The sequence below is a fragment of the Aulostomus chinensis genome, chromosome 8 (genome assembly GCF_037954235.1).
Source record: "Aulostomus chinensis isolate RoL2024-O1b breed Wild chromosome 8, RoL_Achi_v1.0, whole genome shotgun sequence".
In the NCBI taxonomy this organism is placed as follows: Eukaryota; Metazoa; Chordata; class Actinopteri; order Syngnathiformes; family Aulostomidae; genus Aulostomus; species Aulostomus chinensis.
In genome coordinates, this window is record NC_141327.1 from 15,662,410 (window position 1) to 15,681,958 (window position 19,549).

At 40.7% G+C, this 19,549-nt stretch overlaps 1 protein-coding gene across 6 annotated transcripts in view; it reads left to right on the forward strand.

The window, feature by feature from the left end:
- The window catches only part of rab11fip4b (RAB11 family interacting protein 4 (class II) b), a 56,267-nt gene that overhangs the window by 33,490 nt on the left and 3,228 nt on the right, over positions 1-19,549 (forward strand). For 5 of the 6 annotated variants that reach the window (XM_086211233.1, XM_086211235.1, XM_086211236.1 and 2 more), the window contains exons 4-14: positions 8,716-8,966; positions 9,412-9,597; positions 11,632-11,766; positions 13,271-13,306; positions 14,322-14,421; positions 14,784-14,887; positions 15,097-15,237; positions 15,475-15,556; positions 16,378-16,515; positions 16,648-16,806; positions 19,070-19,150. In XM_086211233.1, the coding sequence (XP_086067359.1) occupies positions 8,716-8,966; positions 9,412-9,597; positions 11,632-11,766; positions 13,271-13,306; positions 14,322-14,421; positions 14,784-14,887; positions 15,097-15,237; positions 15,475-15,556; positions 16,378-16,515; positions 16,648-16,806; positions 19,070-19,150 (1,413 nt within the window). The remainder of the gene's footprint in view (positions 1-8,715; positions 8,967-9,411; positions 9,598-11,631; positions 11,767-13,270; positions 13,307-14,321; positions 14,422-14,783; positions 14,888-15,096; positions 15,238-15,474; positions 15,557-16,377; positions 16,516-16,647; positions 16,807-19,069; positions 19,151-19,549) is intronic. The other variant, XM_086211234.1, reaches the window with a different exon arrangement.

Consider the following 19,549-nt stretch of genomic DNA (forward strand, 5'->3'; position numbering starts at 1 on the left):
AAGAAAGAACTTGTTATTAGATGTTCACGCCAACGTTTGATTTGACACACTTTCACTAACCTCGTTCCCTCAATGTCACCTTTACTCGTCTGCTTTACGACTCGCTTGTAAACCTCATCGGAATGTTAGATTATTCTCTATTTTCATCCCTTGGCATTTTCAAGGGCATTTGATTCATATTCACAAGATCCAGAAATACCAAGTGTTTCACCTCTTGGGGTTTCCTGTGTGTCGAAGCTGGGTGTCAGTGAGAATGCCACCACACCGTTCTCAGTGTGCTGCTACAGTCCCTCCCTACATTGTCCTTTGTCCATAGCAGCATTCCTGGTAATCCAAGGAGCTACCTGGTCCCTTAGGACTGGAGTAGAAATAAGGGTGTGTGTGTTTGCACCAACGATGAATGAGCAGTGAAGAAGAAAATCCTTGTTTTAGGTTCTGGTAATCAGTGTTCCGAAGAAATGTTTTCTTTTAAAATATATATATTTATTATTTCTGTGTGTGTGTGTGTGTGTGTGTGTGTGTGTGTCACAGTAACAGACACAGTGTCATTCCTGTCTCAACTCGACAAAATCACCATGAAACATGAGTCATTTCTTCCCTTATTTGTAATGAATGCCTGTGCGCACATGGATGGGAGGACTATTGCTCACCACAGGAGCTGATTGAGACAAACATAAAACACATACAAGTGCATAAATGGTGAATATGTTCCAAAACTGTTGTAGAAACTAGGTGTGTAAAAAAATTAAGATATTCCACGACGCATTGACCAAATGGCAAAACTTCTGAAGCATCGGTCTGAAACAAAAATATGGATGTATGGACGCATTTCTGATGGATGTTTTATTCCAATATCACATGTAGCGTACATTCTAAACTGTATCTTTTACAGTATTTTATTTATTTTTTTGGTCATTTAAAGTTGAGTTTTTGTTATTGCAAAAGTTGTGATTTATACCCCTAATAGGAAGCATCTATTGTTTTGCAGGTTAATAGTGATGTAAGAACATTATGGCTGCATCTGCTGATTTGTTATTGATTGATCTGCAAATTATCTTCTCCACAAGTCGTTATCATGTCTGTGATGAATTAGAATTGTGAAAGAAACCCTTCATTTCATCCTTAGAGTACATATCGAATTCTTCTCGTAAGCATTTCTTGAATCCACTCTGGGGATCCGAGAAGACAGAAAGATCAGTTGGTGACAGAGTTGGAATGCTGAACATCAAAGCAGAAGCAGTAAATGCAGTTTTTATGTGAATATTTTTGTGGTGGCAGCATTTTAATAGCTGGGGGGTTTGGGGATGGTGGGGGGGGGGGGGGCTCTTACCTCTGGAGCTCAGCTAGACAAAGACAAGTTGCCAACCATTCTTTCACTGCTGTCTTTCTCTCTCATCATTTTTCTCTCCATCATCCATGTATTTATCCTTTTCTCTATGCTTCTCTGATTCCTTTGCTCATCCTGCATCCCTGATATTGCTGAGTCATCAGCATGGATTCATCCAGTCAATGTGATTTTACAGTATACGCTAGCTCACCCAATCCCACCACTCGCTGGTGTCGGGGCTGTTTTTATATCTCTTATTGTGCTCGATGGTTTTGCAACAAGATGGTTTCTGTCCAGCTAGTTATACAACAAATATGGAACAATAGTTGCACATTCTGTTTTATAAGCTGTGGAATTCCTTTAAGCCACCTTTGCTCACACTTCAGGGCGCTCCTTGGAAGAGGTCCTAGGTCATCTTAAAGTCGCCAAATGTTGCTTTTGCAAGGACAACAAATGGTAAAAACAGGACATTGATTTATGAGAGTTCCTCGCTAATCCATCTGGACTATTTTAATTCATAAGAGAAATGCTACTAAATAAGAATTTGACAGGATAATGACAGAGTTGGTAAACTATACGGTGTTTTTCTGCTCAGATCTGTTCTTTCACACCACTTTTTACCCTCAATTAAGTCTTACTGACAGGAAGCAAAGCCGGATATCTGTTGTTCTTCTATTGTGTACCTTTGTGTAACAACTAGACTTGCAAACATTAGATGTTACAAGAGGAAGGAGGTTGTATAATAATATTACAAGAATAAGCACAGTTGATCACTGGTTGGCTCACTGGTTCTCATGAGAAGACGCCACTCAACCATGTGAATTGTTTTGAAGGTGAAATTGTCAGGTAAAATAGTTATTTAATGTTTCTTTAGAGCTTTTAAATTAGCTCTTAAAAGTCTACAAATGTGGAAATATTGAAATTCCCAACATTTTTAATGCATTTAGATTTTTATCAGTTTGTCTCGCACCTTGTGCTTTATCAGTTCTCATAAGCTGCTTGATAATTTGCTGTGTTACATGCTGCAAAGGTTGAGAAATGTCCCCCGAGAGATGAAACTGAATCAGAAGAATGCAGTGTGGATTTAATTGGCTATTCAGACACAGCGATGCGGCTGTTGTCCAGTCATGGTCTAACAAGTTTCAAGCCATCTCCTCCCTAGTTTGACATTGAGATCAATATGGTCAAGAGTGCACGGTCATCCACATAATCCCCCACAGTGCCAAAATAGGCAGAGTAATGATTTGTTCAGCACTAAAATCTTGTTGAGCCTCAGCACTAAGCATTAAGGAGTGTTAGGAGACATGGATGGAGGGAGTGAGAGAGTGCCGTTGTTCAACCTGACAGAGTTTGGGTCTTTGTTCGACAGGCTGATTGAACACTGATTATATCTGTGCCAATTTCATGCCGAGGCCTCTACATGACGCACATAGGCAAGCCCAACCATCAAGCTGCAGATTTGTGAGAGCATGTTGGTTTCTGGGCATTCACTGGGCAACTCTTACTTGTAATCTTATGTCGTATGTAATATAATGGTAGTAAAACAACTAGCGACAATATTCAGTGCTTCCTACACTTCATCGTCATCATCATAACATCTCACAAAGACACAGGTAGTGTTGCTCATGAGAAATGCAGTCTTCATTCTTGCAATTTGGATTTTTACATTATATTTATAATAATTGCTATTCATAAAGATCCACCACTTTTTATGATTTTTAAAAGTATAAATGCAGTCATTAGAATCACTCTTTGCGATGCTCAAGCTACGCCATGGCCAAATGACTTGAGCAGTTCCACAGCTAGCCTCCTCTGCTTTGTCGTGTTAAGCCACTTCTTGGCCATCGTCATTTTTAAGGCACGAACATTTTGTGATTCAGAAGTAAAATATAAATTGAACTGTTTTATTCCATAAAATAAAACGTTTAAGTAGATTAAGCTAGTGAGAATCACTGTTCTTATTACAAAAAAAAACCATTGAAAAATCCTGCTGAGACCAGACGTTCAACAATGCTGACTTTATTTCCAGGTTTTCGGTCTCATTCCTGTGTCTCTATAGTTGACACAAACTGACAGTCCATAAGAGCTTATTTAAGTTGATTGGCATTTCAGTAATTAGTTTCTGTCACACTCTTAGTCAGCGAGTCAGTGTGTAAAACTTTGTATTCAAGTGTATGTGGTCTGCGTCGATAGCCACTGATAAAAGGAGTCAAACTACTTGCATTGTTAAAATATTTGTACGACAAAGATGAGTTTGGGGGTTAAAAAAAAAAGCTAATGGGAGAATGAAGACCGTGCGGAGGGAGAAACAATGAATATTTTTGGCTTATTTAAGTTGATGAACCATAGATTGACATTTCCATAGCTGACAGTTTGACATGCTGTGGTCAAAACAGACGTTTTATGAAATAACATACATGATGGCACTGTTCCATTTGGCAGTCTTGGTATTCCTCTTTTTTATGGTATCTCTGCATTTCCTGTTACATGTCAGTAGTCTTTGAAGGATTTATAGTGCTTCTGCTACTTTCTTTTTCAATTCGTCAATAAGACTTTGACTTTCTCGGAATATTTTACTGTCGGGCCTCGATATTTATGCCTCTGTGATATTTAATTAGCATTATGAGCTTGTATGACTTCATGATTTACCAGCAGGTCACATCAGAAGAAATGAAATTCATTAGGGTGTAATGTAAGTGTATGACTTGCAATAAGAAAACACGTTTTTTTTGCCTCAAGTAACTGGAATTTTAGCAGTAATTGCAATATAATAACATTATTTGCATTTATTCTGTAATTAGGGACGTATTTATTGCCAGAACACAAGAGGCTCCTCAGGCTGATCTGTAGCTGGATCTAACCAGTGTAACAGATGAAATGACTTGTTTGTCACAGTTTGCAGTTATCTGTAAGCGGTTAGCCCTGCTTCCTCAACCTGCCCAGCACCCCCCTCCCCCCTGCCCCATTCAGTTTATTTATATAGCGCTAAACTTAAATCAGGAAACCTAACACATTGTGCAGGTCTAATGTAAGAAAAGATAAACATGGGTTCTGTCACTGAAGCAGAAATGACATAAGTTGTAACATGCTCTTTTGTTCATTGACAGCTTCTCAGCTCATTACTGCTACATAGGCTCCAGTACAGACAAAGGGGAAAAAAAAAATATACATATATATATAGATATATATACCGTAAATTCTGGACTATAAGCCGCGACTTTTTTTCGACGCTTCATGCCCCGCGGCTTATACTCCGGTGCGTCTTATACAAGGATTTTACCTTCACCCTGGGGTGTGGCGGGCAGCGGCAGCGGGCAGTAATTCCCTATTGTTCCTGATGGTAGCTCCAAGTACCGTACTTAGGGAAATTCCTAGCCAAATGTTATGGTAATTTCTCTAAGTACTGTACTTGGAGCGTCCAGTCCATGCCGCGGTGCAGTGTAAAAAGAGCATCACACGATATTTTCAGTCATTTGTACTCACCCTCAAGACGGAGAGCAGAAGAAGGAATGCTTATGACGCAGCTTTCAAGTTAAAGGCAATCAATCTGGCAGTTAAAGATGGAAATAGAGCTGCAGCACGTAAGTTTGGCATAAACGAATCGATGGTGAGACACCGGAGGCGGCAACATGACGAACTGACCCAATGCAAAAAGACGACAAAAGCTTTCAGAGGTCATAGAAGCAGATGGCCCGGACTTGAAAACGCTCTGGAAGACTGGGTCAACACACGAGAATGGGCGGCCGAGGTGTTTCTGCCGTGCACCGCGGCTTATTTACCGGTGCGGCTTATATGTGTACAGAGTTGATTTTTTCCCTAAAATAAGCATCTGCGGCTTATATAACGGTGCGCTCTATCGTCCGTAATTTACGGTATATGTTTTAAGACAATAGTCATCTAAACTATTTGATTTTCTTTAAATCATCATGGCTCATTCCTAACTGTATTCTCGCTGATGCTCAACGACACACGTTGGGCATTCCAGGAATGTAGCGACACAGTATTAACAGTTGCCATCAGTCATTACCTACTTGTTGATTTATGTTCTAATAGAACCACTGTCACTCCCAACATTAACTGTAAACATAATTACAGATAATTAGGTCACATTCCTTCCCAGTCACTTCAAAGGCTTTCCCACACAGTAATTGTGGGTATATGAACATGTCATGTGTGAGTCTTTCATGGGTCATGTATAGAAAAGCATGCCTCCCCTTTTATTCCTCTCATCACTTCTCACAGTGCTGTTACATCTACTGAGGATGTAAATTATTCATATTTCCCCGCTTCCACCTTCCCTGAGAGCCTGGCTGCATTTGTCTCCTCCTCTCTCTCCTTCTAATCCACAAATACTTTAGCTGTGTGTCTGTTATTCTGGCACAGTCATAGCTGACAATCTTCAAATGTGCCTGTCAGAGTGTTCGACCTTTGTTTGGTCATATTAAACATGAATTAATGACATCCTCACTCCTCAAAAACACCTGCCAAATGAGTAAATGTAATACGTGGATAAATATGTATGTAATACAACTGTTACGTGTAGAATTGCCCATTAACATACATACAGTAACAACCATACTGTCACACTAGATTCAGATGATCCACATACCAGGCATTCTAGTAGAGTTGACTGTTTTTCTTTGTAGGGGCTCCTTCTCTAAATCTCCTTCTCTGACATTGGCCTCACCTGGGAGATTTGGGAGAAGAGTGGGAATGTTCGGATGTATGTTAACTAGGTCACACCCTACAGCAAGAAAATCTTACAGCTGTTTCCTTTCAACCAAAGTCTGAGAAAGACTCGGATGTATGCCCTGTGAGAAATGGTGAGAGGCTGCATGGGCTTATTTTTTCATCTTTTACTTCAATGAACATGAATGTGGATGGCACATGATGTAAGTGAAGCTTCAGTGTTTATTTTTTATGATATATTCAAGGTATGATCCGTAATATGTTATGATTATTTTATTTAAATTATTTCCATTGAGGATTTGTAAAAGCTATTACTACAAGGAATACAACTGAGTGTTGTATTCTTCCATCTATATTGTTTAAATGAGTAAAGCATTATTTTGATTGTATTCAAGGAGATGCAAAACTTGTTATGTTGCTCTTCATGTATAGATAATAGCATGATAAATGAAAAATGGCCATCTACCACTGTAGTTGTCATAGGACTGGCAGAAGTCGCCATCAGAGTGATCCCTGAGCCTGTTTCCTGGAGACAAGGTGGATACACAGCAACTGGTGCGTGTGTGTGTGGGAGTGACAGGGGCAGCATGTCTGTAACAGTCGTCCTGCTGCGGAGCCTTGTTTTAGTGTCAGTCAAACTCACACAAGTATGTGATGGCTCAGAAGTAAAAGAATCACACATCCATGCCTTCCTGATCCTCAGGTCCTTTGTAGAGAGGAAATATCTCTGAAACTTAGCTGACAGTACATACAGTTGGTACACACACACACACACACACACACACACACAAACAAAGAAAAGACGCTGTAAATTAGTGACTGAATTTGATTAATGTCAAACATTGCTTCTGTTAGAACAGCTGAGTGAGTCAGAGGACTGCAGCATGCATTCACCTCCACGGAGGCGTTTAGTGAGTATTTAACGTAAATGCACCATCAGTGAATTTGAGTAGTTAGAGCCGAGGTTAAAACTTTAAGGTCATTGTAAGAGGGGTTTTATTATTGCTGTTCTGGTGTTTCTTTCTGTCTGTCAAGTGATCATTCCCACTGCAGTCATATTATTGGGATATTCCTTTGTGTGAATGGAATTTCTCACATTTCACGCCCATGTTGGGGCTTTAAGCACGAGCTGCGTCATTTCATAATTACATTATATAAGCTCCTTTGTCTACTCTCATCCACACAAGTGCAACAGGTGTGTGTAAGCTTGTTGAATTTTTATAATTGTTGCGGCGAAGTTCATTGGGAGGATGTCATATTTTGTTACCCCAAACTGTGTTTTTGTATTTTTGCTGGAGGGAAACAAGGAGTTTGAACTATCAAGTAATGCTAAGGGGACCTTTATCTTTTGTTTTCCCCCCGGTGCCATAAACCCCATGTTGTGTCAGTGCAGAGACTCAGTTCATGTGTTGAAAGGCGCTTTTTTTTTTCTTTGTCATAGTTATGTCTGTTTTTCGTGTGTGTGTGTGTGTGTGTGTGTGTGTATGCTCCTGACTAGAGCTAAAACAATGTTTCTTTCACTGTCATGTTTCTGTCATAATAAGTAAAGTTAAATCCTTATCTTTGTTGTAAAAACCATGCATGAGTCTTTTTCCACCATTTTCCAACATTTTGCTTTACCTCTTTTCCTTTACATTTTGACTTATCTGTGCCATAGATAATGACATTGTATTGACTAAAGGATTAATTTTTTGTGAATATTAATGATTTTCAGGCTTTGAGATTGAATATCAACCAAGATGTCTACATCAGTGGTGCTGAAGTCCATGTCACCTCACTTTCACTCCTCTTCACTTTCACTCTTATAATTACACCTTCATACTGTTGGACATTTCTGTTCACTCTCTCTTGGCTTTGGCTTCGTCCTCACTCACGAGCTGTATTACTCTGTTCATCCAGATGTGACATTGTGGTTGAGCCCATCCTGAATGACATCTATTTACTTAATTTGTATTTTTAATGAGTAAATTTGCCTTTCACAATAACTAATTAAGATGAAGAATGATTTACGTGCTTTAAAAACGGAAAAGGAAAGTAAAAGCACTCTCGACCTGCTCTCTTTTCCTCTCACTCTGAGGACATCTTCACTTGTCCCTCCCTTTTCTCGATGGTGGGGGTCTCAATTCTTCAGTCATGCTGAGATAAGTCCTTGTCTCTGTTGCATCAGACTGGATTTGAGCTTTTGAAACTTGATGGGGCATGACCTATGACCTTTGACCTATCAACCTTTCACCCCTCTGCCCCTCCAGACCCCCTTGTGTTGACTTAAGGCTTTCCCACAGTGATGGAATTTACTAAAGGGCTAATAATCCTCCCTGAAACCTCATTCATAAATGTACCAAGATTATCCAGAACAAAGAGTCTCAAAATAACATTCTTGATATTCCTCAAGTTAACCTTTTGATTTGGCGCTGATTTATTGCAGTTTTATAATACCTGCTGTGGAAGTGAAAACAAAGCTTTACCTCTTTTCCTTTACATTTTGACTTATCTGTGCCATAGATAATGACGCTGCTGTGTGCAGATTCTCCTCACTGTAGCTATCAGTATTAATGAAGCATGCATAGTAAACATTCTTCAGCAGGTAATAATCAACTTTTATTAACATAAGCAATTTGGAGGATTAATGGCTCATTTTCCCATCATATGGCACCCAGTTGTTTAACATGCAGTTGCTTCTTTTTTCCATCACTCTCCAGGGCAGTGAGGAGGAGCGGGCTTGTCCAGTCATCATGTGCACAAGAGCCTATCCTGACCTCGTCCCCGAGTGCCAACTGTTCCCTGGAGAGGTGGAGGAGCCTGAGGAGGAAGTGTCAGACGAGGGCAGGGAGAGGGAATCGGACAGAGACAGTGCTGTGGGGAGCACACAAGGTTCAGACACCTCAGAGGGACTAACAAGACCCGGAGACAAGGAAGACCTTCTGAGTGATCTCTTCTTCCCCGCAGAGAAGTGAGCATTGTGTGTCCTTTTTTAAATCATACACCAGCCCACATCCAGAGTATCTCATTACTTTTTATTGTAAAACTTATTTGGGAAAGTTATTTCCATCGTCGTCTTCCGCTTATTCCTTACTAGTAAGGGTCGCGGGGGGGGCTGGAGCCTATCCCAGCATCTACGGGCGAGAGGCGGGGTTCACCCTGGACAGGTCACCAGTCCATCGCAGGGCCAACATACAGAGACAGACAACCATTCACACTCACAGTCACACCTACGGTCAATTTAGAGTATCCAATCAGCCTCGTCCAGGAAAGTTATTTCCAATCATCTAAATAAGTACACTGGGTCTATACTTGTACCGTCACAGTATTTTAAAGTCATCATTCAAAAAGGAAAATAATGCATGCATGAATGATTTTTGTGCTACAAGTATTTACCTAGCTTCTCTCTGTTTCAGGCGTGGTCAGACTAGCCTCTCAGTGACCTCTGACCTGTCGACACGTTCCTCGGCCTCTCTGAACGAGGAGCAGTTTGAGGACTACGGAGAAGGGGAGGAACCAGACTACGTTCCCAGCAGTCCCTGTCCAGACGAAGAGACCCGGACCAACGGGTACTCGGACCTTGGATCATCTGTTCCGTCTAGGTAACACTGGCGTATCTGCACTTACAGTGGGAATTGTAGTAATGGTGCCGTACAGTGGGACAGTCATATTTTCCTGGGAACAGGTTTTGTTCCCACTATAAATTCTTGTGGGGAATGATTCATGAAATGATTCTTTCGTTCCAACCCCCCACTGCAAAGAAATAATTACAAAGAATTAAAAAAAAAAAATCATGGGGCTGCCTTTGTGCATAGTTCTTTAGAACCCTGTTCATCTGCGCTGCAGGGGTTCCCAGTCTTTTTCATATCAAGAAGAAAAACTCTACCTGAAGCTCTTTATGTATTTTCTTAATTCCAAAGTGTAGCTGCGAGTGTTTTAACTGTGAAGACATCTGGGCTAAATTGATGTTGGATTAATTTCCACATGTACTGATGACATCATTTAGTTATAACTCATTAACCTTTTATTTTGGGTGCGACTGATACTAATGATGGGAAAGACAGTAGAAACAACACCAACCACATGGTAATTACTGCACAAACAACCTTCATTATCCCCAGACGTTAGACGAATAACATTCTTCCCACAGCGTACCACTGTGCTTCTGCAGATTTGAGTTTTTCACTTGTGTGTGAAGTGTTTGTACTGTGTCTAACAGATTAACTGAAGTCACGCAAACTGACCAGTAGTTTCAGCACTTTTTAATTTTATGCTCCACTCTGCAATTCCTTGACTCCTATTATTCTGAGTCTTGACTCCATAAGTGCAGCTAAGGAGCTTTTGCCCCCAAGACCACATTAATATTCAACAAATGCCCGTGTTTAATGGGATTAATTCTCCTGGCTGATAGACTGGCAATACAGCTGTGTGTTCCTTTCAAGCATACCAAGCAGACAAGAGTGGCTGGCATAGAGATTTGAATTCAAAAATGGAGAGCAAGAAGGAACATATTTGAGATAAAAACTGTACAAAGTAGGTCAAAGGTTGACTTCACTTTCAGAGCACAGACAGCTGAAAGAAAATAATAGGATTTGAAGGCGTTATTGGAAACACCTGCAAAATCAAGGAGCGTTCTCAAGTGAAGTGTTGGCCTGTGACTTTTTAGTTAAATTCATTTTTCCCAGACACATTCATGTTCTAGTATTCACCGTGTTTTCTGTGTGTAGTAGTTACTGATTCACTCAGTAGCATAGAGTAGCTCATGACAGCAGGTGCATCAATAACAAAATTGAAAGTATTGTTTCAGTACTCATGATCCTGAAACTGCATAGAGTCATGGATCATAGACGTCAGGTGACGTGCATGTAAGAATGTGGATTTTTGTCGTGATGCCAATTTGGACTAAATTCTATTCTTCCTGGTCTATTCTGATTTGGTTTATGTAATCATAACTTGACATTTCAGCGTCATTGCATCTGAGACTGTAGATGAAACAGACACCTGCTGACTCTCAACAGAACATTAAAAGGATTCAGCTTTGACACACCTATCACACGCTGGCTTACTGTTAAAAGGCTGCAACTGCTATCATCCCAGTTTTTATATTTTGAAAGAGAAGAATCCTCCTGAGCCCCTGGTCTCAGTTAACAATGGAATCTATGTTGGAGTTGGAGGTTACTCCTATCGCTTCACGCCATCATGGGGAAAATGTGAGAGTCTTAAATTCTCTAAAAGAAGACAAGTTCTGGCCAAACTGTGAAATGAAATGTGAAGAGTATAAACTGTGACTTTAAGAATGATTTAACGGTATTTTTTGAGAACAGTTTGAAAACTTCTGTTCCTCTGTGTGAAGTCACTCTTGCCTATGAAGATTCCATCCACTTCCAGTGTTTATTTAAGATAAGTTAATGTAGCAGCCAAACTATATGAGCCTGTTCACCATTCCATTGTAAGTGTTGAGAAATTCTGCCTGGTAGTTGTTACATAATCCTGCCTAAACCCAATCTGAACTTGAACCGGCCAACAGTGCAGGACTATATCACAGTCCTCTTTCACTGTGACACATGATGAGTTCATGACAATTAGAGAAATAGATTGACTACACACCTTATGTATTCTGTGTGTGTGTGTTACAGTGCGGGCCAAACTCCTCTCAAAGTGCGTCAGCATTACACCGGTGAGCTGATGGACGTCTACTGTTCCCAGTGCAGCAAAAAGGTCAACTTGCTAAATGACCTGGACGCTCGTCTCAAGAACCTCAAGGCTAGCAGGTAGGACACACTCATACACACGTGTCCAAGCGCACACACAAGATTTATCGTTACCAAACAGCAGATCTGAGTGTACAACTTCAATGAGGCTCACCTGCTAGACAGTAACTTTATAAAATAAGAAATATTTGCCCGTTGTGTTGTTCATATTGTTTGATGTCAAATCATCATGACATGATCAACAGACCACAGTTTACTACCTTTATTCAATGTAAACAAGTAGATCCACATTTAAATATATCCCAGCCCCACAAAGTTGTACAAGTTTCCCTTCTGAGAAAGATCTATCCATCCATCCATCAATATTATGATTGTACATTATGATCCATTGATGGACAATAAGACCCTAAATAATTATGCAGTACAGGCACTACGCACCACTCTTGTTCGTGATTGTCCACTCACACTAGACAGGTGAGGATGACTCAGACCAGGTCAGGTGTTTGCTCTGTGGTCTCTTTTTTCAAGTGAGAATTATACAATATTGTTACAGCTGATGTTTAAAGTGTCCCTCACATGTTTTGTGCACGAACAATCACATCATCATTCACATGTGCACACGCAAACACTAATTGATTCTTACATAAGGCTGTCACCCCTGCTCTTACCTCATCAGGCATTGTAATGGGGAACCTATTAATGGAAACCCAATCCAGCGTGACCATTAATAGCTTTACAGTCCAGCCCCTGACATAAATCCACACACACGCAGACAGAGTTATTTGAGAAGACAAAAAAAAAAAAGACCTATTGTAGAATAATGATCTTGAATTCAGTGTGGATTTGGGACTCTACAGGATTTCTCTGTTGGCTCTGTTATCCACTGCAGCTCTCCTTATTAGACCCGTGCTGTGTCTCATGAATAATGAAGTAAGGACGGGTAGAAGGAATTAGTCAGAGTGGAAAAGAGCCACAGTTCAGATTGTGACTGAGGTGAAAATAGAGAGAATTGACTTAGAGTGGAGTAAGCACACCAGAATTTGGAGGCGAATGCGTAAATAAAGTCAAGTTACATAGGCAGCAATGAAATTGTAGGCACAGTTTGTACTTTAATGTTGGGAGTTTGTGATAAAATTAAATGAGATACAGGCAAGTGTGTTCACTCCAACAGGAGCTTCATTGGAATCATAATCATCATGCCAGCAAGTGTATTTTGAAATCTATACTAGTATCCCCACTGATGAATATTGCAAGAATGGCCATGGAAACTGAACTTTGCGCAATCGGCAAAACTTGACATATACCCCGACACAGACCCAAGCCATAAGTGTTCCTCCAGAGATGATACTCAACAGATAATCAGTGCTGAGGAAGCTTTCTTCTTCTTTGACTTTCTGCATGTGATAGTGGTAGTGTGTCATGGAGTGAATAACCGTTACACAGCAGATTCAGCCTTTGTATTGATTATAGAACAGGGCACTGCATTAAAGTAGTGGTCGTGTTACTTAAATCCCTACATGCATTTTTATATTTGCATTAATTTCTTTTTTCCCCCCCTTTGCAGCCCCAATAGGAAAATTTCCAGCACTGCTTTTGGAAGGTAGGCCACTCGCCTGTTTACATGTCCAAAGACAGACTTTTCTTTGCATATTTTTGAGAGTCAATTTTAGTTTAAATCCATCACAGTGAGAACATCCCTGCATTTTAAGTGGTTGTCACATGTTCAAAGAGCTTTTTAAAGGCCCATGGAATGCATTGTGTTAATGAGGGTCCTCACAATAAAGGAAAGACAAGTGACTGAGTGTGTGTCTACAGGGAAGGTCACTGTGTGTTAATGTGGCTTTAGCCTTTGCTGCACGTGTTTTTTTGTATTTGTACACACACACACAGAGAAACTATCAGTTGCTGCTTCCTTACCACTTAGCTGACCAACCATTGTACTCTAACAGCTAGTTAATTATTTACCAGAGAAAATACAGGACAGGTGAAACCAAGTGTACTGGAAAGTCTTTTTTAATGTTCTCAAGAACTCAGGAGAAACTGTTTGGATGTCAGCTTTTCAGTGTCGCCATGTATCCCACGATATGGTCTGCTGGTCTTTCCATCCACAGTAACTGAGTTATAGTGATGGAGCAAAAATGGTCTGTCAGGCCTGATTTATCTATTCAATATAACGTTCTGCCCTTCCTCTCTTTTCCCCTGTAGTGTCCCCTGTCCTTTATTGCCTTTTATCTTTTTCCTCATATATTCCTTTACTCCTCCTCTTCAGAGATTACTAATCTCAACAATACACCACACAGGTTATTCCAACAGGTTGAAGGGTCAGCTTCATGGCATGAATCACACACTTGACTGTGTGTGTGACAGTCAGACACAAGTACAAGTTTGTGGGTTTCTTTATGTGGGTGCTAAAAGAAAGTGTGTGTGTGTGTGCGCGTGCTAATTTAATTCTGTTTGCACCAGCATTTTAGCTTGCTACTTCATCATCTGTCCTTCCTTATTGCAGAAGTGCAATTTTTATTTCAGTCAAACACGCACACACATTTAGATACATACCCTTGTCCAGTCCCAGCCGATATCTCCACATGAATGTATGTGTATTTGTGTCCGAGCAGGCAACTGCTCCACAACAGCAACCTGAGCAGCAGCAACGGCAGCACGGAGGACCTTTTTCGAGACAGCATCGACTCCTGTGACATCGACATCAATGAGAAGGTAAGAGTGTAACTGTACTATTGTGTCCTCTAACCATTTTTTTCTTCATCGGATGCTCAGATTATATTTTTGAGGCCCTCGTTAACACCAAAATCTCAGGTTAGTGTTGGATATGCAGCTAAAGTTCAGGACGCTAATTCATATCAGGATTCCTCTGATGTGTGATTAAAGATTGTAGCTGCTTATCGAACTGCTTTCAAGACTAGACTCACTATAGTTTCCCCAAATGTGTTGTTTGTCGAAAGATATGTACCTGTCATACTCACTGGCTTTTTTTCAGCAAAAATAGTTTTTACCCTCTCAAGTGAAAACCTCTCATGAGGTTGATATTGTGTTTAGTAAACTGTCAACATCTCTGTCAGGTGAGCTCTCTGGAGAAGAAGGTTGCAGAACTCGAGAATGAGATTTTGATGAATGGCGATCTCAAGTCCAAGCTGAAGCAGGACAACACACAGCTAGTACACAGGTACACTCAGAAAAATGGGTTCTTTCAAGATTCATTTCGAGAAGAATCCGTTACCTCTCATTGTTCACAGAGACCCAGTTTCCCCAAGCACTTGCTTTTGAAGTCACAATGGAACAAGTTAAATGTGATTCATTTTCACTGTTGTAACTATCTGCCAAAGATCTTGGAGAAGCTTTATTGAAAGAGGTGCACATTGTTCATCATCTCAGGGTTCATGAGCTGGAGGAGCAGCTGAAAGACCAGGAGACACGTGCAGAACAAAATCTGCAGGAGGAGCTAAGACGACACAGGGACGCCTACAGCAAGATGGAGAGAGACAAAAACACACAGATTGAGCTTCTGACCAACCGGTGAGAAATACACAAACGCACACGCACGGGTGCACAGTGTAACAGAGCTGGACTACTCTGTACTGCTCTTCAATCCCCTGGTGCAAACTGTGATGCAGCATATAAAACCATCTGCTTCTCAACAGATGCAGTTAGCCAGTTGTCTTTGCAGCGACATCATTTTCTGTGGATGCACGAGTAGGAGGAACATCAGATTACATATGAAAGTAAAGTGACATTCAGCTTTTATGTTTTCAGAGTGAAGCAGCTGGAGGAGGAGAACAGTGAAATGAACATTAGCATGAGCCGTCTCAAGTCCCAGACAGTGAAACTGGATGAGGTAAGTCATATTTACTTAAGGAGGTTGCGTTTTCACTTACGTCTGTTGGTTTGTGAGCAGGACTTCGCAAAAACTGCTTGGCTGATTTACATGAAACTTGGTGGAAGATTGTTGGTGGAATATATATGTCAAGAGAGCATGCAGAAAGAAAGGTGCATGGGGGGTTAATGGTTACAATTACAGGGAAACATATGTGATGCGTTAAGGTCCATCATGTCTAATTGGCTCATTCAATCAAGGCAACAGAGCGGGGATATCCACGTGAAATTGACAGAGATTTCTTATTCCACAGTTTGTGTGGTAGTAGGCACATCAGAACCCAACTATATGTGCATAAAAAAAGCGACTTTTTTTCCTAAAATACGGCCCCTTGAAGAAAATCCAGATAAAAAGGTTGATTAGGAGTTGTCTATTGTTGGAGTTGTGAGTGCCCTCTCTTTGTCTTTTTTCTGTTTTTAAGACTGCCAACTGGCACTGTTGTCCTCTCCCTCTTAAGGTGCGGTTTTTTAGGGGCAGAGTAATACATAACAGATTTATATGAATTTCCTCAGAATGTTTATATTTATATCTTTAATTTCTCATGGTGAAAACATTTGTTAGTGAAATGGCATATTGTATATAATCTATATTTCTATAGATATATATTTCTAACCCTAACCCTATGAATGTAGGAGGGGGTGTGCATATGTCTGTGTGTTTTTATACTTTTGACGATTGCATCCTGGAAATAGACATGCCTCACTCTCGAGTGTATTTGTCTGAAACAAAGAACAGAAACAAAAACCTCAAACTGTTAACTGTGTGTCTCCATCCATGCTCAGGAGAAGCAAAGGATGACAGATAAACTGGAGGACACTAGTTTGCGCCTGAGGGATGAGATGGACTTATACAAGAAAATGATGGACAAGCTGAGACAGAACCGACACCAGTTCCAGAAGGAGAAAGAAGACATGCAGGAGGTGGGACCTTTTTTTTTTTTTTTTACTGGCAGACACATTTTTCCTCTGAACTGGAGTTCTGCCAGTGAACACACCTACAGAAAACTGAATTTACATTATATAACAATGCTTTGTGTTTTCTCTTTTGTGTAGCTGATCGAGGACCTGCGTCGAGAGTTGGAGCACTTGCAGCTCTTCAAGCTGGAGGCAGAGAGGCCTGGCCGCAGTCGCAGCTCATCCTCGGGACTGACAGACTACAACTGCAGGACCAGAGAGGTGGAGCTGGAGCACGAGGTCAAGAGGCTCAAACAGGTGCTTCACATTCTTGATTGTGAATCGTCAGCTCAGTAAGCATTTTAGTTTGAGGTTTCCATGGATGTCCGTGCTCAGATTTCTCTAAAGTGTTATGTAATAATTACAAAAAGGGAATGAGAAGCAGAATGGCACCATTGTGTGTCTTTCTAAAATCAGTTGGCACTTGTTCAACAGCTCTCAAACAAGCAATGGCAGGATTTTTTTTTAGCAATCCTAACTAATCATATCAAAACTTGAACTGCAACACTGTTGTGGAAAGATAAATAGATTAGATGCTGCATAAAACATGTACTTCTTACTTTATTTGTTACATGTCATGGATGATGCAAGAAAAACAAAAAGCTTTGAAGTATGTCTCAGTTGAACAGTTCCTTTGTTTGATTTTGGCATAAAAAACAACAGCTTTTTATTCATGATTTGCAAATGATGCTCATGTTTGACTGAGCATCAAGACACTTACTGTAATACTTTGGACTCTCTCAGGCCCTCCAGGAGCTGGTAATCATCACAACAAATGCAAATCAACTCATCTAATCATTTCACACAATGGAATCATTAAAGCTCTAAACCAGATATTTATTTCTTCTCCAAAGTTGTATTACAGCAGCTAAATGTAAGCGCAGCTGTCTTGACATGGTTTGAAGCTCCCGAGACCAAATGTATCCAGAAGGATTCAGATGGTAACTTGAGATACTGTGAGTGCACTTAACCTCACTCCAAACAAGGCATACTTTGATTATGAGAGTTTTCCTTATGACTACCAAAAAGCCATTAAATCCAATGTATCAAGGCGTACGGTGCCAGCAGGGTGCACATCAACTTTTTTGTCCACCAGCCAAATGGCTAGTACATGTTCAGTATTTATCAGCTATGCAAAGGATTACAGTTTTTGTTTTTTTGTTTCTTGGCTGGTGAGTGAAGCTAATCCAACACCCACTTGCATATTTTACCAACATTTGGCTCTTAGCTGCTGCTGGTTTGCTGGATGCTGGAGTACTGTGCACAGTGAGCTGAGGGAGCGGTTGTAGATGTGAGGTGGACCTGGGGCACTTATGGAAAAATGGTAGATGAAAGGAATACGCCAACCTTTAGTGGAATGTGCAAGACCAGCTGATTGCAATTTAGCTTAGAGCAATGAATGGAAGCGGTGGTACTGGTTAGCATAGCGCTGACAAATTCACCAAAATCATCTGTGCCTGAATTAATTGAACAAGAATTTCTTTTTTAGAATTTGCTATGAAATAACAATTTAAAATTGCAAGGTATTTTAATTTTAGAATCAGACACATTGCTGGAACTACTGTGCTGAGTACGGTGTTGAAAACACCACCTCATAACTACAACAGGCTATGCAAAATGTTTTTGGATGACTAGTAGAGTAACTTGGACTTATTATGGCCGACTTCAAGAGGACATCAAAATCCTAAACCTGATTTATTTGAACCAGAGTACACAGAGGAGGAACTGCAGGTTTGTAAAGCTGAGCAGGCAAGATGGCAGTAGGCTACACAGTCCATCCGCTACCATTCATTGTTGTGCAATGCTAATTAGCAGTCAACCAGCCTGTGTGGGTCTCAGCTCACGACTGCACACACAGACAGGAGAGAAGGGTATCTATCTTTGTGTCAGGCTCTTAGGAGGATGGCAAATCAGCCTATTTTATAAAAGTTTGTATGCTCCTTTAAGAGAACAGCATTCACTGTGATAGATACCTGCTTGTCTGGAATGGAGAGTCCAGTGAAACTAAACTCAGCTACATCAAACTGGTAAGAGTCCCAGTTGTAATGTATATCTATCTTGCATACAGAAACACTTAAATAGTTCAGTTTCCATTTTTTCGCCCGCAGTGACCGTTGGGCTTGCACATTTAGTTTGGACTCAGATGTTATGTCATGTTCCAGTTGCTGCAAAGTGTGCAGACTTGTTGCCAAGTAAACATTAAGGGTATAGATAAGTGTGTGTCAGATGTCCTCTATGATAAGCCCAGTGAAAACTCTTTGAACATGGTTAGGGATCTGTGTCTCATATTCATGACTCCTCCTGTGCATTAAAACATGATTCTATTGCAGACAGCAAGAACTGGATTAAAAAAAAAAAAAATTACAACATTTTTTCTACTTGACTGCATTCATATTTTGGACCAATAATGCAGCTTTACAATCTTAAGAGAGAAACACCCTGTTACGTCCTGGTGAAGGAAGGACCCACTATCTCATGCTTGCCCCTGCACCTCTGTAAATGTCTGTATGTGTGTGTCCAGCGATTTGCTTCCCAGGACTTTCTTCCCCCTGAATTCCAGCACCTGGTCTTGTCTGGGGCGCTGCTCCGTCCTGGTCTGATGGTAAAATTACTTCTATGACTTAGACTTCCTGATTAACCACTAATCACAATGGAGTAGAGTGCACTTGCCCCAGCTGAATTGGGGTCAGTGCTGCAATTACCTTACTAATGGTAAAGTATAGCACGCAGGGAAGGCAAACTCACTCAACAGCAACTTCATCATGGAGCTTTTCATAACACACCAGACAACGCAGGGGAGCAGTTTGTTCCGTAACACGCATAACCCATGTGATGTCCTGTAGGTGTTGCCGAGACAGATGTGCACTGCTGTGTTTGATTCTGGATGATGTAGCAAGTGCAGTGTGTCATCGTATGGGTTGAGTGAGGCTTGAGTAGTGGCCATCTTCTTGAAAAAAAAGAAAAAGGGGGGGGGGGAGCATCATCATGCCCGAGTCACTTG